Here is a 25178-nt window from a genome sequence, read left to right on the forward strand (position 1 = left end):
AGTTTAGGAACTAAGTAGAGCCGAGTCGCTGGAACGAGTACAGAGAAGGGCAATGAGCTGTACTGTAGCTAGAGCTTTTGCCGCCCCTCTCAATACACACCAAAAATACAGTACTACAAAAAGTCAAAACGACGTATAGGGAAATAAATTAAAACACTATGTGTGTATTTTTGAAGTAAAACTTTAATTCCAACAGTCTAAAATGTTATTTTTCTTGCTTTTCTGTTAAGTAATAAAACTTACTAAGTTAACATAAATAAAAGAATCGTCGAAAAAATAAAATTGTCTCACGAGAAAAGAGCCGTCGGCTCTGCCCTCCCCTAGCTACGCCACGCAATGAGATTGGTGAATGGGAATAAGGGTTGCTATTGCGAAGAAAGTTTTATGCTCTGCAAAGTGTAGTGTCTGGAGACTAGGCACCTGCGAGGGGATATGATTGAAGTGTATAAGGCCTTGAATGGTTTGAGCAAGCTCAATGCCGATGGGATTCTTCCTATTGCCCAGATTAATCGCCAGAGGGGACATAAATTTAAATTGAGGAAAGACGGTTGTAGAACATACTATGCGGAAGTTTGCCTTTAGCCTTCGAATGGTTGATTAAATAAATAAATTTTCTGTTTATACTCTGAGACGACCACATGGTCTGAGGAGTTCAAGGTTGAGAGAATACAAGAAACAGCATCGTATTCAGCAGTAACGGTCTTGAACCCGGGTCACTCAAGTCACGTGTACTTATGTACTCACGCGCTTGACCACTCTGCTACGACGATTTTCTGAAATAAACTTCCATCTGTGGTTGTGGAAGTTCACAGCTTAAATAAATTCAAGGCAGAACTAGACAAAAATTTGGAAGGAATGGATGAGTGAAATGGGAAGTATTTTTTTTTTTGGCTGATGTTATAATAGCTTGCTTTCTTGCATTATATACTTCTACTAATCCTAATGCTATATTCAAGACGGAAGATGCCATTTAACCTTAAGCGTCAGCCAATAGTAACTCCAATTATAATATTGCAAAAGTTGTTTTTAATTAAATATCAAATTAATATAATCTCTCTTTTCTTTATGTATTTGGACTCGACATGAGTTAGTGACATATGCCTTTATGCTTATGTTATTAGTTGAACCTTTTGCACTCCTCCCCGTAAGTTTCTAGAGTTTAAAGCAAAGCACCAAAGCCCGCTCCCCTCTGAATGACAAAAGAAATTTAAGAAGTGAATTATTTAAAAGTGCCTGTTGAAACGCTGTGTTTCTGTTACCAGCTTAAAGGTTTACACTAACTGCAATGCTAAATTTAGAGAGAGAAAAAAGTGCCCCATATAAAATTCCGGTTCGCAGTTGGTTACCATATATTAAAGATAATTGAAATAGGTATTATTTAATAAAATAATACCTATTTCAGTTATTTATTGATAAAAGAATAAAAATTTGTGATACGATTAGTGAAGTAGGTATTGTTGTTTTTTTCGGCATTATTATTATTATTTTTGAAGATATGCCATTCGAGATCAGGTGGTAGCGCTGTACAAGTTTAGATAATGGTCGGTGAGTAATGGTGGTGACGGTGGTTAATCATGTTAAGTAGCCTTATGTTAGTGTTGTATTTGTAGTTTTTTTTGTTGGAGCGGTTTAATTACGGGTTAATGTTTTGTTGTTTTTTTTAATTTTTTCAGTTCTTTCTCTTTTCTGTAATTCTTTGTAAGCTTACTAGATTAATCAACATAATATAAATCTGGAAAACCAGCATGACGGATATTGCTAAGCTTAAGGAAGAAGTGAAAAAAATCTTAAGAAGTACACTTCTTATAAACAAAAAGAAATTAACGTTAAGAGAGTTAACGGCCCAGTATTTGGACTTGAATGGTGTAGATATTCCTTTTCAACAGCTTGGTTATAAATCTTATAAAGACTTTTTGAAATCAATTCCTGATGTTGTACATGTGGAATATTCACCGGCCCAACATGATGATTTATATAGTTGTGTCGTTAGTGAAGATACAAAACATATTAAAAGGTTGGTAGATAGACAAAGAAGCAGTAAAGGACCTCTAAGACTTCAGAAGCCTAAAAGAATCTCTTATCGACCACCTCGGCTACGGCCTAGAATAGAATTAAGCGGAAAACAAAAATCCCAGATTTGTAAATTGATCAGTGAATATTCTGGCGGGATTAAGAGTATTTATATTGAACAAGCTTTCCGTGAAAAATATGGAGTTAACCTCGATTGGCAAAGTAATGGCTTCACAGACCTTCTTCAGTGTCTGCAGAGTGTCCCCGAACTAAACATGATAAAAACCGGAGATGGCTCTCGGGTTTATGTACGGGAAACAACTTTACAAAACGGCAATCCAGGTAATGTGGTAAAAACCGGAGATGGCTGTCTACGGGAAACAACTTTACAAAACGTCAATCCAGGTAATGTGGTAAAAACCGGAGATGGCTGTCTACGGGAAACAACTTTACAAAACGTCAATCCAGGTAATGTGGTAAAAACCGGAGATGGCTGTCTACGGGAAACAACTTTACAAAACGTCAATCCAGGTAATGTGGTAAAAACCGGAGATGGCTTTCTACGGGAAACAACTTTACAAAACGGCAAACCAGGTAAGATTCACGAACGATAAATGCCCTTATTTGTGTGTCAATACTTGAGTATATCTGACATATCACATACCTTATGTAGCTGAGAGAGAAATCTGGTTAAGGATAATGGCATTCTACACAGAGTTAACTATTCATTTTATCAATGGCAAGAGTTCACCAGAAATAGTAACTTTATTGATGTTGGTACTCTGTTATACTGATTAGAAAAACAGGTGAAGTAATAAATGGCATATTTATTCACCACTCTTTCATCCACGTCAGATTTTTGATGGTTCTGTATTAAGTTTGCCATCTATTCTCTTCATTTTTATGATAGCCCTAGAGAAAATCCCTTCTGTATCCTATGAGAATGTGAAAATATATATTTTTTGAGCATCTATTTTTATTTTATTTATTTGTAAGTTGAATTTTTATTTTAATGCTGTGATTTTCTTATATTGGTTTCTTGTTTACAAGAATAAGACCTTGGTTTTGTGAGTTGGAATTTAGTGTGGACGTTTCCTGTAACATGAGATGTACAACCTTTACTTTGATCATTAGCGTTAGTAAAGGCATATGATGCAAGAAAGCAAGCTTATACAGCATCAGCCAAAAAAAAAAAACCCCTTTCATTTCACCCATCCACTTGCTCTAAATGTTCTGCCTTGAATCTATTTAAGCTATACATTGGAAAGAAAGAAAGGTGTAAAGGGAATTAGTTAAATTAAATGAAGTAAAAAACACTACAAAAGTCACATAAGCTGTTAAAATTGCCAAAAATTTTGAGAATCTCCAAATTTTAGTTACAGTTATGGCTGTATTTACAATTGGTTGTTGACAGCTCCTTCAGTTTGTATTTCCTAACACTTAGTCACTTATTATGGTCAATGGGACAGTTGAAATGAGGTAGTCACTATGCTGGACAATACAGTTCAGATAAATTTGACATCAGCTTAATCAAATTAAAAAAACAGAAGCAATTTTGATAATATTTTGATGTGAATATTATGTATATGAAGAAAAAATATCATTTTTGCATTGGTTCTTGAGGTTGTCACAGATATTTTCTCAGGTATGACATGCTGATGACAAACTAGATTCTCTGCTTGTGCCTTCATGATGGTGAGACTGTTGGCAACCCCTGGTATAATCCCCATGTGCAAGTTCTGAAATATGGCCCTACTATACCGGAGGTGACCACCCATGTGCAAACCAACTAAGCAGGGGTCGAGTTATGGCATCCACACCACACCACACGGAGTAATGCCCCCTCTGTGTTAACATGCAGTACTAGGTGGTATATGAGTCATCAATCAGTGCAATACCACCCCCTTTTTTGTCTCTTCGAGGCTTGAAGTGGTGGAACCCACATTTAGTCTCCAGGGCAAAGCTCTGGCAACCCCCCCCCCCATCTCTTCTATCAGGCAGTATGATTGATGTCTTTTGAGGTTATAATGGATGATGTCATGGCAAGATCAGCCATGACATCCATTTTGCAGTTCAGCCACTAGATAGTGGCTGAACCTGCAAACACCATTGGTGACTCTCTCGGAGGCCGCTGGATCGGCTAGTATATAGTCTTGTTGCCTCTACTCTGCCAGGTAGTGGCTGGATGAAGTCGAAGTAGCTGGATGGCGTTGAGAAGGGCATTGTTGAGGCCATCTTATTGCCATATTTTGGATATGGCATGCATAGGCTCTGTGCATGCCATATCAAAAAATTTCATTACTTCATACAACATGTCCTTCGCATTGTTTCTTTCTATGGCTATTCATCATGAATAGTCAAAATAATTGAACAAACTTATCTGCAAAAAAGTTTAAATCTCCCAAACACTTCCATGTTCATTTCACAAATATAGAAACTCAATATGGTCTCAGTTCCATTCTCAGTGTTGTCCATTTCTAATTTGCCTGCCAAGCGCCACTTACTTTTTTTCTGACAGAATCCCAGTTATCGGGTGATTCAACCACTGCTCATCTCAGTTATCATAATTATTTGCTGTACAATTCCATTTGCTTTGGAAGTGCTACTCATGCATATAGCTGCTTAGATATACTCTGTCAGAGACTTAGTAATTTGGAATTTTCTCTGGCTTAAAATCCCTCTATCCCATTCTTCAAAAGCCAGGTATGACATGCTGGGCTTCAATATTGTGGAGTCCCCCCGTGGTTCAGTTGGGCCCATTTTTTCTGTATTTATGAATGATATAGATGAAGGTTAATGTCTAACTTTGCAGATGATACTAAGGTTGGCATGTTTTTTAATGACACTAATGATAGTAAACTTGTACCTGCATCTGGTAAATTTGAACAGATGGGTTGAGAGGTTGCAACTGAAGTTTAAGATTGCCAAATGTAAAGTACTGCATATGGGTAGCAGTAACCCCAGATTAACGTGCCAAGTGGGTGGTATTACACTTAGGGTTGTGGAGAATGAAAGATCCTTGGGGGTAATTGTATAGTCAGATATGAAGTTTTCTAAGCAATACAGACAGGCTGCAAGAGTAGCTCATGGTGTCTTATCAATGATATACATTGATAAGACACCATGGGGATTTCAAGAACTCCCCATTGAACTGGGGATTTCAAGAACTTGTTACTAATGAAACAAGTAAATACATGGGCTGTTTTAAGATAACTAAGAGTAAGAATAGGTGCATGTATGGCAATGCTAGGAGCATAGTAAATAAATTTAATGAATTGAAGTGCTGGTCAAGACATCAAATGCAGCGATTGTTGGAATTTCAAAGATATGGTGTCACTCAGATATAATGGACACAGAAGATGAATATGGGTAATACAATGTATACAGAAAGGACAGACAGGATAGGAGGGGCAGAGCATACAATGTATGCTTAGTCAGGATGCACATAAAATCTAAGGCAGTGCATCCAGTTGACACAGGTGGCCAGTTCAATGTTGAGTCAGTTTGCTATGACATAAGCACTGGGAAAGCAAAAATGAGGGTAGGAGTGTGTTATAGGCCTAATGACTCGGATGAGTACAATGAACAGCTGTACAGAGAAATAGTGGGCTACTAAATCTGAATGTCTTATAATGGGGGATTTAAACTTCCAGACATTGACTGGAAACTGTGGGTTGGTCACTCACAGACTAGCAAGACTTTTGTGGATTTATTGGATTGGATGACTTTTCTATAGCAACATGATAAGCAACAAGATGGAGTAATACTCTTGATCTGATTATATTATCAACAGTGATTATTCATGCATTAAGAATTTGCATTTAAAAGAACCGCTAGGTGGCAGTGAACAGTGTATTGATTTGGGATTTACCTAGACATACCATCAAGGGTAAAGGAGGGGTTTTTGCTTTCATAGAGGTGACTGTAGTGATTATTATTAGCCATATGGTGCAAGGAAGCTTGAGACTTATGCTGCACTGCCCAAAAAAAAAAAAAAAATTTCCCTATTACCCTGAGAGAGAGAGAGAGAGAGAGAGAGAGAGAGAGAGAGAGAGAGGGGGGGGGGGTAGAAAGGAATCACCAAGAAGGAGAATGATGATGATATCCAGCTCAGGACCCTGGGTGTGCCAAGTCCATACTCACCAGATGTGAGCCCCTGGAGGTACATCTCACAGTTTTAAAAATTTTATATAGTGGGACCAACTGGTCATGTTACCATCAGCAAATTCTAAATGAGAACCATTAAAGGAATTATTCATAAAAGTTACTAGGTTTTTTATACAAACTAAGACGTGCTCTTCAAACTGGACCTAAATGGATGTCAGATGAACTGATGAAATTCATAGCAAAAAAGAAAAGTGCATGGGATGCATATAAATAATCAGGCGACACAGAAGTCTGGGGTAGTTATAAAATAGTCTGTAACCAAGTCATAAAGGAGGTTAGGCAAGTGAAGACAGATTAAGAGAAATCTTTGGCAAAGGATGCAAAGAAAAACTGCAAAGGCTTCTTTATTTATGTAAACTCTAGAAGGAAGTGAATGAATCAAATTGGTCCACTTGATATTGATGGTTTGACTGTTGAGTATTTTGCATCTTCATTCACACATGAGGAATTCTTTAGGGAAAGGGAAGCCAGAAGTTTATCAAACTCTAACAGGGAGCTAAATGATTTTGTAATAACTGATATGAAAGTGGAAGAGAAATTGTTGAAGTTAAACATAAGAAAGGCACCTGGGGTGGATGTGATCTGTCCATTTATATTACAGGAGGCAGCGAAGGAAGTAACGAAACACTTAGCCATAATCATGAGAGCCACCTTGGATTCAGAGGAGGTCCTCACGGACTGGAGATGTGCAAATGTATTTCCAGTTTACAAAGGGTGATGTGAGTAATTAAAGACCTGTTAGTTTAACTTCTGTTCCAGGGATGGTAGATGACTTTCATCAACCGGTGAAATACCACCACCTTGCTTATTGGAGGCTTGAAGTGGTGAAACCCATGTTTAGTCTCTAGAGCAAAGTTTCCGGCATCCCCCCCCCATACTTCCCCTTTAACCCATGCATGGTACTAAGTACTATAGGTTTTGATACCTTTCGTGTTTGGGGTTTTCATAAAAAAAAAAAAAAAAAAAAGGGAAAATAATGGAGTCACTGGTATAAGAAATGCGGGATTATATAGACAAGGTGGCAATTATACTTCAAATGCAGCATTTGTTTGAAGTATAATTGCAGCCTTGTCTAGATTCAAACACAGCATGGGTTTGACCAGTATGATTGGTTACTATGATGTGGTCACAAAGGAACTGGATGCAAAAAATAATTTTGATATCATATACTTTGATTTGAGGAATAATTGTGGCCTTGTCTAGATTCAAACACCATAGGTTTGACCAATTTGATTGGTTTCTACGCTGTGGTCACAAAGGAACTGATTGCAAAAAAGAATTTTGATATCATTTACTTGAATTTCTGAAATTCTTTTGATACTGTTACATACTGGAGCAGTGTTGCATTAAGGCAAGTTGCTGCTGTGGATAAAGCAATAGATGAGTGGGAGAAGACAGAGTGGTAGTCAGTGGACATTGTTCTGTATGGACTGTTGTTATTAGTGGAGTCCCCCAGGTGTTGAGCCCATTGTTGATTTCTATATTTCAGTGATATTGAAGGCATGTGAAGCTTAATGTTCAAGTTTGCAGATGGTACAACAGTTGGCAGGGTGCTTAAAGATAGTAATGACAGTATGCTACTGTAAGAGGATCTAGAAAAGTTATTCAGATGGGCTGAGGAATGGCAATTGAAATACTGCATGTGGGTAGCAGTAACCCCAGAGTAACGTACCAACTGTGAGTTACTGCACTCGGTGGAAAATGAAAAAGACCTCATGCTAAATTGTTCAGTCAGATGTGAAGTTCTCTGAACAGTGCAGATAGGCTGCCAGGACAGTGCATGAAATTTTGCTAGCAGCAATAAGGAGGTGATTATCACATTGTAGAAAGCAATGGTCAGGCTACATATCGAGTACTGCATACTGTCTAGAGGCCTTATTTTAGAAAGGATGTGGAGCTGCTGGAATGAGTGCAGAGGTCAATGTGATTGGCGAGCAGAACGAAGGTATGCCCTTACCAAGAAAAGCTTTAGTTCTGCAAATTGAAGCCTGGAGACCAGGCATCTGTGTGGTGATATGATTTAAGGATTTGAATCAATTGAACAAGCTCATTGCTGATGGCATTTTGTCTTGCTTAGGCTACACACGAGGGGGGCACAAATTCAAATCAGGGAAGGATGGTTACAGAATAGATGCGCAAAAGTTTGCCTTTAGCCAACAGGTGGTTGATTGTTGGGAGAAACTTCCATTTTTTTGTTGTTGAAGTTGATAGTTTAAATAAATTCAAGGAAGAACTAGACATACCATTGGAGAGAATGAATAGGTGAAATGGGAGGGTCATGTTTTTTTTTTTTTTTTTTTTGCGGATATTGTATAAGCTTGCTTTCTTGCATCATTTACCAGTGCTAATGCATCTGTTGCCTATATAATTTTCCCAACTCTACTAATCACTTGGAACTCTTTGCCTTCCTTTCTTTGAGTCTTGATTTTCTCCAGTTCAACTTTCCTAATAGCGAGATTATTTTCCTTGGTGATTTTCATGTTTGCAACTCCAATGTCTTTTGATTTCTAGTCGCATGAACCTAGCTGGCCGAGGTGCTGAGCTTTTGCAATTACTAGTTAACTCTCACAGATTTTTCATTTACCTACCAGAATATCAAACAATCCTAACCACACAGCCAACACTCTTGATTTCTTTCTTGCAAACAACCCTTCCTAGTACATGGTTGTCTAGGCACCTGAGATCACAACTTGGTGGAGTTTTCTCCAATGGAGCTTTTCTCTTGTGGCCATTTTCAACCTCATGTTTGACGTTACAAGAATGCAAAATGGGATAATGTGTAAGATTTCTTTTCTCCTTTTCCTTGGTTGGATTACTGTGTTAAATCTACTGATGTCAAGGTTTACTCTCATCGTGTCAGTGAAATTATTCTTGCAGGGTTGAAATCCACACTCAACCTTAAAATCTTGATCTAAAGAAATTCTTTATCTAAAGAAATCTATTGTATATCACTGTTAGCTTGCATCCAAATATCTCGGTTCATTTTCTGCCTACACCATAGCTCGCAACAATAGTAAAGCAGTTATTAATCAGCCCAAAATAGATTTTGAACAAGCTAAGAGTAGATAACTTGCTTCTTGTCCAAATTGTAGTTGAACATTCTAGTCTCTTGCCAAAAACTATTGGCTGCTACTTTTGCACATCTTTGCTCCTTTTTCTATCAAAACCGGAGGGTTCTATTGCCACCTCAGCTAAAGATAAAGCTGACCTGTGAGCATTCTGCATTTCTTCTAACTCTTGTAATGATGATCTTTTTAAACAACCTTCTACCATTCTAAGTACACTCCATTCAATGCCTCCTGTGGTCTTCTGTCAAAAAGATGTCAGAAGAATTTTGAACAATGTTGAAGCACCAGGTCCTGATGGTATTTCTCCACTTGTTCTTAAAACTTGTGCTCCTGAGCTTGCTCCTGTTCTGTGTTTCCTTTTCATTCTTTTTTATTCCACTGGTGTTTTCTCTCTTTGGAAATTTGCCCATATCCAGCAATCTTAAAAAGGGTGACATATCCCTACCATCCAGTTATCGTCCCATTGCACTTCTACTCTTTCTAAAGTAATGGAGAAATCTATTAATTACCAACTCCTAAACTACATGTATCTGGAAACCTTTCATCTGATCAGTGATTGCCAGTATGGATTCTGTCAGTGCTGATCCACCGGTGATATACTGGTTTATGTTATTGATCTATGGACAAATTAAACATAACTCAAAAGTTCTTATCTGTTTCCCCAACGGGACATATTATCTAGATGTTCTGGGGGCAGAAACATTTCAAGTGAGCAGGTAGCTAATGCCAGGGAAGAGAGCCTAAAAAACTTCAAGGGTTGTGTTAGGGTTGTTAAATATACAAGAAAAGTAAGTCTTAATTGTTTTTATAGTAATGTTAGAAGTGTCGTCAATAAAATGAGTGAATTCGAACTGCTGGTTAAAACAAGTAACGCGGACATATTAGGGCTTACGGAAATGTGGTGCTACCCGGAAATAGGGGGTGATGAGTTTCAGTATGGCTTGTATAATGTATTTAGGAAGGATAGGGTAGATAGAAGGGGTGGTGGGGTAGAATCACAGGCTGCTTCTGATAAGCAGCCTGTGTGCTACGATAGCTTTCCCGGATTCAGACGTTTCACGTGATAGTATAGAATCTGTATGGTGTGAGATAGTTGGAAACAAAGGTATAATGTGAGTAGGAGTCAACTACAGACCAGGTGATTGTGAAGATTATGATGAAAGCCTCTACATGCAAATGGAATGGGCAAGTAAGTGTCAATGTCTTATTACGGGTGATTTCAATATGTCTCTAATTGATTGGAGAAAATGGGAAGGAAACTCGACATGGGGAACAAAATTTTTAAATCAACTAGATGACTGTTATTTGTATCAACATGTCAGGGAAAGTACTAGAGAAAAGAATATCCTAGACCTCATCATCACACATGAATCAGATGACATAACAGGGCTGACAGTAGAGGAACCAGTAGCAGGAAGTGATTACGGAGTTCTACGGTGGATGATGAAGAGAGAGAGGTAGCAGTAGTAAAAGGCAAAGAAATGGGTTATAATTTCAGAAAAGGAAATTACGATGCCTTAAGGTGCTACATGCCCTCTATTAACTGGGTAGATATCGCACAGAGAATGAATACAATTGAACTGTTGTATTTAAAACATTAATTTAAATACAACACGTCTGTGATTAATGTTTTAAATGTTTATTTAAAACATTAATCACAGACGCCTTGAATGCGTATTTACCATTAAAAATATACTCCACGAGGAGAGTTTCAAGTTGGATGAATAGTGAAGTTGCCACATTACTTGAGCAGAAAAAGGAGGCATTGAAAAGTTAGAGCAATAAAAAGTACTGAAGCCTATAACAGGTACAAGGTGATCTGTAAGAGATCCACAGAAAAGGTTCGACAGGCAAAGGCAGTTTATGAGAAATCGCTAGCAAGCAGAGCAAAGAGGGGGATAAGGAATTCTTCACATATATAAATGCTAAGAAGAGCAGGACAAACCAGATTGGACCTTTACATAAGGGAAAGGGGATAGTATTAAATACACCAGCTGCCGTTGCAGATGAACTCAACAGTTATTTTGCATCAATATTTACAGAAGAAAAACCTTTTGTGGCAATGGGAAATTGTGGGAGTTGGAAAACTCCCACAATTTCCACAAAAACTCCCAATGTGTATCTCCCATACCTAAGAGTGAAGTGGGAAATTATCGACCTGTCAGTCTGACTTCAGTGGTAGCAAAAATCATGATGGCAATGATAAAGGGTGGAATTCAGGATCATTTGGATAGAATTGAAATTCTCAAGGATACTCAGCATGGTTTTGTAAAGGAAAATCATGATTAACAAATCTGGTTCACTATTTTGAAAGGGTCACTCACGAGCTGGATTTAGGGAATAATTTTGACATTGTTTATTTAGATTTCAGCAAAGCTTTTGACTCAGTCCCACATGAGCGGTTGCTTTATAAGCTGGAACAGGTTGGAATCACTGGGAAAATCCTTAGATGGATAGCAGGATGGCTTCAGGGCAGGAGGCAGAGGGTTGTGATAAATGGCTATTCCTCAGATTGGGTTGATGTAAGAAGTGGGGTTCCCCTAAGGATCAGTATTAGGACCACTGTTGTTTTTAATTTTCATAAACGACATTGATGAAGGGATAGAGGGCATGATGTCTAAATTTGCAGATGACGTTAAAATTGGTAAAGTAGTTAATGATCACTGTCAAGCTGAGCTTCTTCAGAGAGACCGAGATAGACTTCAAGAATGGTCAGAAAAATGGCAGCTGTGCTTTAATCCAACAAAGTGTAATGTATTACACCTGGGAAACAGTAATCCCAAAAAAACTTATTCACTTGGTGGAGTTCAACTAAACCCAGTACTGGAGGAAAGGGACTTGGGTGTTACGATACGGTCAGACATGAAATTCTCTGAGCAACGTAAACAGGTTGCAAGGAAGGCCCATGGTGTCCTATCGATGATCTATTGAACTGTTGCAAGTAGAGATAGGGATGTGATAATCCCATTATATAAGGCTTTTGTTAGACCACACTTGGAATACTGTGTTCAAGAATGGAGACTGCATCTAAAGAAAGACATCGAGCTTCTTGAAAGGGTGCAAAGATGGGTAACTCACCTGGTGAGATCGGCAAAAGGGCGACCTTATGAAGAAAGACTTTGAATATGTGGGTTGCAGAGTTTGGAAACTAGACACCTTAGAGGAGATTTGATTGAGGTGTTTAAGGCTCTGAGAGGCATCAGTAAAATGAATGAGGATGAAATTTTCAAGATTATAAATGATGCTAGAAGTATGGGACATAAATTCAAGTTACAGGGGGAGATGTTTAGATTGGATTGCAGGAAGTTTTATTTTAGCCAGCGAGTTAAGTCATAAATTATGGAATAATTTGCCTACATGGGTGGTAGAGACTGACAGTTTGGGGAAATTCAAAGGCCATCTGCATAGTACCTTCGGGTGAGAGAAACACAGGATGATAGGTTTCATTTCCTTTTCTTTTATTAATTATTCATTGTTTTTTTTTATCATTGTTTTATTCCGTTTTTCAATTCCTACTATTAGTTCACACTCTCCCTATATATATTTATATATCTTGTTCAAATTTTCAATCGTTAATAAAATACTTTTTATTCATCCACTCAAGTTCAAATACATTTTTTTAAACTTGTAGTGGATGACACTTGATGTTAATACAGTTTTTTCAAATATTAATTCATTAATTAAATTTAATTAATTAATTTTAGTTTTATATGGGAGAAAAAAATTTCTCTTATATAAGATATTTAGCAGGATATAAATTTAGGAATAAAATTGAAATCAACAGGCAGTAGCTCAATCGGTAAAATGCAAGGATTTCAGTATTTTTCACGTGAAGGTGAAGAATGCGAGTTCAATTCTTGTGAAAATCAATAATTTTTTGATAAATTTTTGAAGTCGAAAGTTCGTTGTTGACCTAAGTAGGAATTGACTTTAAAAAATTTATTTTTATATTACTTGTTTTTTTTTTTTGGCTGGTGCAGCATAAGTCATAGGCTTCCTTGCACCATGCGGCTATTACTAATACTAATAAAAGTTTGGTGAAACTTAAGCAATTGCTCTTGATGTTTCAAGGTTTTTTTATCATGTTTGGGATGAAAGTTTTCTAAATAAACTTCTATCTTATGGTTTGCTGTTTTTGTAACTGTTTTTTGCAATTGGGTATCCAGTTTTCTCTCTGAACCCTCACTGCTGATGATAGGAGATGGCTTTCTGTCTTTTAACTTCTCTGCTAATGCTGGTGTTCTCCAAGGTATGGTTCTTTCTCCCGCTGTTTTCCTTTTCTTTATTAATGACCTTCCATTGACTGGAAATCCTATCCTTAGTTTTGCTGATGATAGCACGTTGCTTTCTACCTTCCAGTTTGAGAAACCTTGCCCTGGTGAAACAGCTTTAACTTCTGATCTTCAGATAATTCTCTTCAATGCTGATCTTCAGATAATTCTCCAGTGGGGCAATGATAACTTAGTTAATTTTAATCCTTCTAAAACTTAGTCCTGTCTTTCAAAAAGGATTCTTCAGCTCTTTTGCTTATCTTTGCTGACATTCAGATTTCCAGACACGACCACATACCACTTAGGGATTCAGATATCTGAATATTCCAATTATTCCAAACAGCAGCTCACTCTGTAGAAATTGCATATCCATCCTGGCATGGAATATTGTTCCTACACATAGGGCAATGCCCCCAAACTTCTCTCTTAGGCTTCTAGATTTCATTAAAAAAAAAGTTAAGATTACTTAATGACTCATCTCTGACAAAGTTTCTCCGTTCTCTCTCTCTCTCTCTCTCTCTCTCTCTCTCTCTCTCTCTCTCTCTCTCTCTCTCTCTCTTCTTCTTCTTCCTCATTTATTCTTTCAACTTCTGTTTTTCTAGAACAACCTTCCTTTATATGTCTTTTCTTAGTATTACAATCAACAGAAATTCAAGTCTAATGTTCATAAACGATCATACTATTGATTGCTTGTGTTTCTTAAAAGCTCACTTTATTCGGACAGGTAGTGTGGATGCTTAAACATAACTAAACTTTGCAGTAACAATTTTTTTTTTTTTTTTTTGGTTTTTAGAATAACTGTATTTTAATGATTTTTTCAGAATATTTATTATTGCAATAAATGTTTATTTAAAACTTGAATTCAAGTAATTACAGTACTTGTTTTTTCCTTACTTTATTGCATCTAACTGTCATCAAAATTTGAGAAAAAGTTTGTTTTTTTGGAATACCGGTATCCTGGTTTCATAAATTAAAAAATACCGAAATACCGGTGTTAAGATTTTGACTGGTATTGTAAGCCCTACCTGTATCTATTAACTGATGACAGCACTCCCCAATGTTACATCATGTCAAGAATAACTGACCATTTGCTAGTGGACTGTCCCCACTTTCAAAACATCTACTTAGACACCTTTAAATCAATTGCTAATACACAGTCATCAGTAAATTTATTGCAGATTCTGGGAGATAATCCTAATAAAAAAACTATTTACTTTCCTAAATCGGATAGGAATATATCATAAAATTTAGTTATTTCATATTCACCATTAGAAAGACACAATATGGCCCTAGCAGCCTATGTGTTATTAACTCAACAACATGTTGCTGTAGAAAACAGTCATCCAATAAATCCAGAAAAGTCTTGCTAGCGTGTGAGTGACCAATCTAAAAGTTCCAGTCAATATCTGGAAAGTTAAAATTCGCCATTATAAGACATTCTGATTTACTGGCCCACTCTATTTCTCTGCACAATTGCTCATTATACTCATCAGATTTATTAGGCCTGTAACACACACCTACTCTAATTTTTCCTTTTCCATTGCTTATTTCACACCAAATAGGCTCAACACTGCATTGTCCACCAACATCAATTGGATGCACTTCCTTAGATTTTGTTTTTCTTAGCTAACAGCATAACTCCTCCTCCCTTCCTGTACACATTGTACTCCCCAAATTCCAATTCTGCACTGCTTATATCTGCATGACACTAAGTCTCTGATATCCCAACAATATCTGCCTTTGATATCTTGACTAGCATTTCAAGCTCATCAACTTTATTAACTATACTCCTACCATTGGTGTTACTCTTAGTTTACCTCTTTTTTTTTTTTTTTTCCTTTTTTTTTTTTTTTTTGTAAACCCCAAACACGAAAGGTATTAGAACGTATAGTACTTAGTACCTTGCTTGGGTTGGAGGTTGAGAAGATGAAAGAAAATATTTGTTGACTTTGGTTGTTGTTGTTATTTGGTTTTTAGGAGCATTAGCAACTAAGGCCGTATTGCTCCGCGGATATGCAGTGGTCATTTCTTGACCTTTCCGCATCCTCCGTATTGTTGGTCATGGGCTCGAACCCCAGTCTGATCAAGAAGCGTGTGCTACGCACTGCTGCTCCTGCCCACCTGGATACGGAGGCGCCATTGACATTGGACTTGAACTTCTATAGACTGTAATTTTCCGGAAATACATATGAAGGAAGGTTGTTCCAGAAAATGGCAGTTGAATGAATAAATGAGGAAGATGAAAAGTTGGTTCTGTGAGTTTGAAGTTGGATAGTAAATGGATGTTGGCTGGTGGCAGCACGTGTTCGGACTGTTTTGAAAGAGAGAGCGGGAATTATAGAAGCCAATTCAGAAGAACAGTGCCGATGGAAATATCTGTAGAAGAGGCATGCAGCAGAAACAGTACGTCTATACAGCGAGTGGAGAGACTCTTTTAGAGATGAATCATTAATTAACCTAACTGCCCTCTTCTGAATGGAATCAAGAAGCCCGAGAGAGGTTTTGGGGGCACCACCCCAGATGTGGGAACAATATTCCACGGCAGGGAAGATTTGCGATTTATACAGAGTGAGCAGCTGTTTGGAAGAAAAGTAACACTGAGAGCAAAAGAGAAAATCAAGTTTTTTAGATGCAGAGAAAGCAATATTTGTTATGTGCTTGTGCCAAGAGAGATTAGAAGTCAGGGTAATCCCCAAAAGAGATATCATTTTGCCTAGAAATCGGAGTGTCACTAAAGATAAGCATAGGAGCAGAAGAATCCTTTTTGCGAGATATAAGACAAGACTGAGTTTTAGAAGGGTTGAAATCAACTAAGTTGTCTTTGCCCCACTGGAGAATTATCTGAAGATTGGCATTTCAGGAATTGGTAGCAGATTTTCGAGAAGTTGAGGCTGATTGAACAGGGCAAGGTTTCTCAAAATGGAAAGTGGAATGCAATGTGCTTTCATTGGCAAAACTATGGATAGGATTTCCAGTCAATGGAAGAAGGTCATTAATATATAAGAGGAAAAGAGTGGGGGAAAGAACTGAACTTTGGGGGACACCGGCATTAGTGGAGAAGTTAGAAGACTGAGAGCTATCTACCATCACCCTCAGTGAGCGATCAGAGAGAAAACTGGATAACCAATTACTAAAAACAGTTGGCAAACCATAAGATGGAAGCTTGTTTAGAAGACCTGTATGCCAAACACAATCGAAAGCCTTTGAGATGTCAAGGGCAACTACACTTGGTTGTCGACTTACGACCTATGCGACTTACGACCGGCCGCACTTATGACCACAAAAAATAAATAATAAAATAAATAAATAAATGAATAAATTACTAATAAATCAGGAAGTCACTACTGAGGACACCCATAGCCCAGGTGAGGAGGCACATCGATGACGGGAGGTCTGGGGACAGCACCAGGCACATACACTGTCGCTCTCTCTCACACATACACCCAGTCGCTTTCAAGCATCTGTTGCGTGTGTTGTATTAATTAAAATTCTACTAAAATACGCATAAAATGTTTAGTAAAAGGAAAATGCCTTCATCTACATATACGCCAGCTAAGAAGTCAAGGAAAACTATTGATGTAGAGTGTAAAATGAAAATTATCCAGCAGTATGAAGGTGGAAAGAAAGTGAATACGATAGCACGTGACTTGAAGTTATCACATTCCACGGTATCGACGATACTTCAAGGACAAAGAAAGAATTCGGGAAGCTGTGAAAGGTTCTGCACCTATTCAGTCTACAATTTTGACCAAACCATGACAGGAACCCATCCATGAAATGGAGGAATTGTTGTTTATGTGGATGGAAGATTTAATACAAAAAAATACACCCATGAGCCTTCACACAGCGCAAGCAAAGGCTAGAAGTTTGTTTGAGCTTAAAATCACGCGCCGGAGATGATTACGCAGAAGATTTTTAGGCTAGTACTGGGTGGTTTAAGCGTTTTAAAAAAAGATTTGCTTTGCATAATGTCTCTATAAATAAACATCTCCTACCTCAACCCAAAAACATGACCCTGACGATGCACAACCCAGCACAAGTTGGCCCCGGGTGCTAAGCGATTGAGACTGAGTGATTTCTCTGTGCTTTCACTGCGATTCTCAAAAGGTGAATTCTAGTTCTCTTTTATGTTCTTCTCCTTAATAAATCCTTTTATTTAATAGCAGCTCTTTTTTCAAAAGTACTGATCGAGAGCAAGAAAGGAAAGTAACCTTCCTTTTTTCATATTTAATAGACTAACCCCTACTAACTTCGCTTGGTCACAACAGGCACTGCTCCTGCCTCCCCGTGGCGGGGCCGGTAACCTTGGCAGAAAAGTTCATCTGCCAGGGGCTAAGAGGAGCCAACATGGAAAAAAAATATGTTTCCATCTATAGAGTCAACAAGCTGTCGACCAGATACCAAACATGAACATGATTCGTCACAAGCAAAGAGGTTGAAAACCTATCCCCTTTTCTAATCCAAAAACATCTGGAAAGTATTGCAGGGTCTCCCAAGATGGTTAAGAGACTGTAATCAGGGGACTTACTTGTTGAAACTCTAAACCACAGGCATTCTGAAAAACTACTAAAAATTACAAATTTTGCCGGTATTCCAGTTAATGTAACTCCACATGCAACCCTAAATACATCAAAGGGTAGGTGCCACCGTAGCCAGCTGGGCAGGAGCAGCAGTGCATAGCACTGCTGCTCCTGCATAGCATTAAACAGTGGTTCGAGCCCGTGACCACCAAATACAGAGGATGCGGAAAGGTCAGGGAATGACCACCGCATATCCTCGGAGCAATATGGCCTTAGTTGCTAATGCTCCTAAAAACCAAAACAACCAACCAACATCAAAGGGTGTAATATCTAGTTGGGACCTGATGAATGTGACGTAGGAAGAAATTAGAGAAGAGCTTCAGGAACAGAATGTAATCGTTGTAAAAAGAATTATGGTCAAAAGAGACAATATACTTATACCTACCAGAAATATCATTCTCACCTTTAACAGTCCAAATCTGCCCTCATCAGTAAAAGCAAGATATCTTCTTTGCTGCACTCGTCCTTTCATACCCAATCCGTTGAGATGTTATAAATGCCAAAAATATGGCCACTCTCAAACGACATGCAGAAGCAACCCAGTTTGTCCCAACTGTGGATCCTCCAATCACATTCAAAGTGATTGTTCTGTGAAAGAAATGATCTGTCCCAACTGCAGAGGCAACCATCCGGCCTTCTCTAAGACATGTGAGAGATGGAAAACAGAGAAACAAATTGTGAAATATAAAGTTGAAAATGAAGTTAGTTATCAGGAAGCAAGAAAATTAATTGCACCCAGTATACATAACCATACCTATGCCAGTATCGCAAAAAAATATCAGACAATAGCCACGCAAACTGATGTTATCATTCCACATAACATATCAATCTCCGAATGGGCTCGAGCTGTCCTCTCTCAGCAAGAGTCCAATACCCTGAAGCACTCAGACCATGCAAGTAATACGGATCTTAAGATTCCAGTAAAATCTCCTCCTCCACCAGTGATTGCTACTACTTCAAATAATCCTAGTTCATCTTCAAAAAATATTATTCAGGACACATTGATGCATCCTGAGTATTCATCCAAACAGGAAGATCCGATTCTGGAAATATTTGTAGAAGAAGAAGATATGGACACAGGTCGCCCTACATTTCCAAAAAGAGACAAACCAAAGCCAGAACGCCATAAGACAGCCATGTCAGGTACAGCTTCTTCTAAATTCAAGTAATGCCTAACATCTTGCAATGGAATTGCAGAGGCTTTCGTGGCAACATTGACGACACATTCATTACTTAATTAACCGCTACTCTCCAGTTGGTTTCTGCCTGCAAGAAACCTATTTAACTGCTCAAATTTCCATTTCCATAAAAAACTACTCAGTCTATAGACGAGATCGGAATACATCCGATTCTGCTTGTGGTGGTGTAGCTATTTTAATTAGCACAAGGATTCCAGCTAGACAAATCACTCTCCAAACCCAAATCGAAGCTGTTGCTGTGCGTCTGATTACTCAGACTGCTTTAACTCTAGTCTCAGTTTATCTCCCACCAAATCATACTTACTCTTATAATGATCTTAAAGAACTTTTATTACAGCTACCCTCCCCTATCTACCTGCTAGGGGATTTCAATGGCCACCACCCTTTATGGGGATCATCTAAATTAGACAGATGCGGCCGACTGATTGAAACTTTACTGGAAAAACAAAACCTCACTCTTCTTAACAGTGGCTTGCACACCCATATACAGTTAGCTAATGGACAGACTTCTGACATTGACCTATCAATTTGCTCCCCAATACTGTTTTCAGTCATGCAATGGTCCACTCTGGATAATCCCATGGGCAGCGATCATTTTCCAATTGTTTGTAATCTGATGACTACACAACCACCATTAGATGAACCCTGCAGGAAATGGAAATTCTCTAAAGCTAATTGGGACAAATTTCAGTCAGCAATCACACTGGACAAAAAAATTATACAACTATATCCCATAGATGAAGTTACCGATTATATCACTTCCTGCCTTTTATTTGCAGCTAAAAGCTCAATTCCAATATCAGATTCCAAGACTCGACGCCATTTCAACTGTTGGTGGAATGAGGAATGCACAAAAGCGAAGAAAAAAATAAAGCATGGAATATATTTCGTCGAACTCCAACTACAGTTAATCTTATTAACTACAAGAAACTAAAGGCAAAAGCTCGTCTCATTCAAAGACAAGCCAAGAAAGATTCTTGGATTCGGTTTGCATCGACTGTCAATAGAAACACGAACCCACGATTAATATGGAAGAAAATTAGGCAGCTTTCCGGGAAGTTTCCAACTGTTTCTTCCCCAATTCTTTCCTGCAATGGTCTAGACGTCTCTGCTCCTCTGGATATAGCAAATGCCCTAGGCAAAACTTCGACTCACGTCTCAGCTGCTTCCACTTACACTCCGGAATTTCAGAAAACTAAGACCACCGCAGAACAGAGACACATAAACTTTCAAACCTCGCTGCTACTTCCATATAACCAGTCGCTCCAATACTGTGAACTTTTGCAAGCCATCAACACGCAACAGTGCCGCTGGGCCAGATGGGATATATTATGTTATGTTACAGCACCTTGATGAGAAAAACTTACAAATGCTGCTGGCCTTCTTTAACCGAATCTTCCTGGGAAATGTTTATCCCACTTCTTGGCACCGTGCTACAGTTCTGGCCTTTTTGAAACCTGGAAAAGACCCCACCAATCCTAATAGTTACAGACCAATATCTCTGTCCAGTTGCCTTGGTAAAATTCTTGAAAAAATGATCCACAGTCGACTCACTTGGATCATTGAAAGCGAACATCTACTAAGTAATAGTCAGCATGGCTTTCACCAAAACAGGTCCTCCTTTGATCTGATGATCAAGACTGAATCTGAAATTCGCAATGCCTTTGTTAAAAACGAACACCTAGTTATGGTCTCAGTAGATATAGAGGAGGCATTCGATACTATCTGGCGTTATGGAATTCTCTGTGACCTCTATAATCATGGTCTCCGTGGCAACCTGCCTATATTTATTAGGAACTTCCTCAAGAGCAGATCTTTCCAGGTCCGATATCAAAATTCCCTTTCTACTACATTCTTGCAAGAAGAAGGAGTACCACAAGGGTCAGTTTGGAGCGCAACCCTGTTTTCCCTCAGAATTGATTTCATCACGAAAGAACTCCCAAATACTGTAGAGGCGTACCTTTATGCTGACGATCTCTCTCTTTCTTGCCATTCACAGAATATGAGATCTATCGAAAGGCAATTGCAGATGTCTCTCAATAAAGTACAAAAGTGGGCTGAGCTCAATGGATATCGTCTTTCCCAATAGAAAATAGTTGCGATCCACTTTTGTAATCAACGCAAACTGCATACGGATCCTGAACTTCGGATATCAAATTCCACCATTCTGATTGACAGCAATATCAGATTCTTGGGACTAATCCTGGACAGTAAGCTGAACTTCTTTGAGCATGTTAAATTATTACGTACTACTTGTCTCAAAAAGATCAACATGCTAAGAGCTTTATCTTCCCATTCTTGGGGAGCAGACCGTACAACTTTGCTGCTCTTATATAGAGCATTGATTAGATCCCGTTTAGATTATGGTGCTCCAGTTTATGATTCTGCCCGAAGGAGTGTACTACACTGGCTGGATCCTATTCAACATAATGCACTGCGGATTGCAATTGGTGTGTATAGGACATCTCCAACTCATAGTCTATACATTGAAGCTCATGAGCCCCCTCTGCATCTCTGCAGAAAAATGCTGTTACTTAAATATGCATCCTATTCAGCCATACCTTTTTAATCAACCACTAGTTAATCTCTATAGAAATAAACCAAATAAAATCCGACCAGCTGGCCTACGGCTCCTTGAAATATCACAGAACTGGAATGTTCCTCTCCACAATAGGCAACAGATAAAGAATTACTCTCATCCTCCATGGACCCCCTTTCCTCAACTGACTTGTGATACTTATTTTCTACAATGGGGAAAGAATCGCCTACTGACACTGAATGTGCAACAACTCCATGCTAGCCATATTCAGAGCTGTGCTGACTTCTTGCCGGTGTATATGGATGGTTCCAAATCTCTTTCAACTGTTGGAGCAGAAGCAGTGTTTCCCTCAGCTATCATATCAGCTTCTCTTCCATCTGAGTATAGCAACTTTTCAGCAGAACTGTATGCAATACAATTAGCTCTTGAAAATTTGACTCTACACCCAACTAGGCAAATTTTATAGTTTACACTGACTCTCTCAGGTGAATTAGAGCAATACAGAATCCCTCTCAAAAGAATCACCATATTTTAATGAAAATCAGGAGTTTGCTATTGCAAATTGATCACCATCAATAACTAGTGAAGTTTTGCTGGATTCCAGCACATTCAGGCATAAAAGGAAATGAACTGGCTGATATATCTGCTAAAAATCCATCAACCTTAGACTTAACCTCTGTCTTCATTCCAGCATCTGATTATAATATCATAATTCAAACAGCATACCATGCACAGTGGACAGAGCTATGGCATAAAGAAACAAATAAACTTTTCCAATTGAAACAGGACCCAAAATTATGGTACTCATGCGCTCAGACAGTTCGGCGAGAAGAAGTGGTACTCGCACGGATTAGAATAGGGCATACCCATCCAACTCACCTCCATTTACTCACCAGCGATGATCCTCCTCAGTGTTCACGCTGCTCTGACCATCTAACAGTCAAACATATTTTGATTGACTGTCCACACTATCAACCACATCGTACTTCAACACTTCAAAATCTGGCTAATCTTCAAGAACCGTTGACATTACATCATATCATAGGAGAGGAGTTAAATATTAAGGAACTTTTTTGCTTTTTGAAACAAATTGGATTGTATAATCTTTTATGAATAGGTTTCAGAACAGAAATGAATTTGAACTGCTATGTTCTTAATTATTTTCTGATATAACAACGAATAGGCGCACTATAGCCATAGCAGCTAATGTGCCAATAAACAACCATACCACACACACACCCAGCACAAGCAAAGATTAAAAATTGATTTTGTAAATTTCATTTGTATTAATTTTTACATTAATTTTAGATTGTATTTTCGTGTTTACATTACATTATGTACAGTATTATTTTTCACATTATGTACAATATAATTATAGATTGTAGTTTTGTTTTTTTATAAATAGTATGAATAATAAACCAATTAAAATGTAGAGAACATTTGAATTTAACCTCAGAGAGAGAGAGAGAGATATAGCCTAGGCGTAGAAACAAAGGTATGTACAGTATTGCTAAGTAAAAGATAAAAACATTACTGTATTTAAAATGAAAAATAAAAGATGATAAAATTTTAAAAGATTATAAAAATAAATTATAAAGATGATAAAAAGATTAGAAAGGTTAAAAAATACTGTTAATAAATATATGGACGACATACAACCTGATCGACTTACGACCTGTCAGTCAGACCAGAAGTCGGTTGTAAGTCGACAACCAACTGTACTTGTGTTTCACCGAACTTTTCCATTGAATTAGTCCATAAATGGGTAACATAAGCCAGAACATCACCAGTGGATCGACACTGACGGAATCCATACTGGCGATCGTTGATCAGACGGAAGGTTTCTACGTAGTTTAAGAGTTGGCGGTTAATTGATTTCTCCATTACTATAGAAGGAGTAGAAGTAATTGCAATGGGACGATAATTGGATGGGAGGGATTTGTCACCCTTTTTAGGAACTGGCTGAATATGAGAAATTCCAAGCAGAAGGAAAAACACCTTTGGAATAAGAAAGTGAAAAAAGGCGGCAAAGAATAGGAGTAAGTTCAGGAGCACAGGTTTTGAGAACAAGTGGAGAAATACCATCGGGACGTGGAGCTTTCTTAGCATCAAGATTCGTCAAAATCCTTCTGACATCCTTTTGACGGAAGACTACAGGAGGCATTGAATGGAGCGTGTTGGGAATGGTGGGAGGTGTTTTACCAAGATCATTAATATATGAGTTGGAAGAAAAATGGGATGCTAGCAGGTCAGCTTTATCCTTGACTGAAGTGACAACAAAACCATCTGGTTTGGACAGAGTTGGGAGCAGAGATGGGCAAAAGTTGCGGCCAATAGCTTTGGCAAGGGACCAGAATGCTCAGCTACCATTAGGGCAAGAAGCAAGTTTTCTACTCTTAGCCTGTTCAAACTCTAGTTTGGATTGATTAATAACTGCTTTAACACAGCCCATATATTTACTTGTTCCACTATGCCTCCCAGCAGTCCTAGACATCTCCATTACCTTGCTTTCCAGGCTGCTGCTCATTCTAATAGAAGCAGCGCAAGAATCACTTTTGCCTCTGCCAGCAGCGGCTACTGTTAATCTGTTAGTCCGTGTATACCCCCCCCCCCCCCAAGCTAGCAGTTTTCCGATCCACCTCACACTGCCTCGATAGCATCAGCAAATATTCTTGCACCCTTTCTATTTAATTGTACCCCATCCCTATAGAAGCGATTTGAGCCCGTCACCACCAAATATGGAGGATGCGGAAAGGTCAAGGGAATGACCACTGCATATTCCTGGAGCAATATGGCCTTAGTTGCTAATGCTCCTAAAAACCAAATAACAAACGACAACCCTATAGAAGCAGTCTCTCCTGTCAACAAGCACAGACCAGGCTGAAAAAATTCTACCCCTTGAGCCTTGCACAATCTCTTCAGGGCCGAATTGATTAACAAGGCTCTCATATATCCCTTCCTATCATGTCTGGGCAGAATTGCAGACACTTTCACATTCAACTCTGACTTGCGACTTTTTTTTCAACATTGACTTGTACTTGTTGAGTAAATCTGCAGATCTCTTACTCTTAATGTCATTAGTTCCAATGTGTACAACAATATCACCTTTTGTGCCCTTAAAAGATGATATCTGCTCTACAACGTCATCAACTTTTGTCCCTGGCAGACATACCCTGGTCCTGTTCCACCTGTTGTTCTTGCTTAGTATATTCCCTGTCTCCCTGACAATAGAGTCATCAACAATAACTAGTTCCTTTGGGACTAGTGCATTCTGCCTTGGAGATTGCCTCTGTTTTGCCTGATGCACAGGAGTGAGCTCTGTCGTTGAGCTGAACAGCTGAGAG

The 25178-nt window shown here is 38.4% G+C and overlaps 1 protein-coding gene across 2 annotated transcripts in view; it reads left to right on the plus strand.

Annotated features, from left to right (window-relative positions):
- Positions 1 to 1549: 1549 nt before the first annotated feature.
- The window catches only part of LOC150083889 (tudor domain-containing protein 5-like), a 286816-nt gene continuing 263187 nt past the window's right edge, over positions 1550 to 25178 (plus strand). The window contains exon 1 of one of the 2 annotated variants that reach the window (XM_090374933.1): positions 1550 to 1576. Coding sequence is in view for 1 of the 2 variants with exons in the window: in XM_090374932.1 (XP_090231058.1) it covers positions 1746 to 2604 (859 nt within the window). In the remaining variant the exon portion in view is untranslated. Of the gene's footprint in view, positions 1577 to 1616; positions 2605 to 25178 lie in introns of those variants that run through there. The other variant, XM_090374932.1, reaches the window with a different exon arrangement.

The sequence above is a fragment of the Mastigoproctus giganteus genome, chromosome 6 (assembly GCF_048544385.1).
Source record: "Mastigoproctus giganteus isolate SK-2022 chromosome 6, ASM4854438v1, whole genome shotgun sequence".
NCBI classification, from domain to species: domain Eukaryota; kingdom Metazoa; phylum Arthropoda; class Arachnida; order Uropygi; family Thelyphonidae; genus Mastigoproctus; species Mastigoproctus giganteus.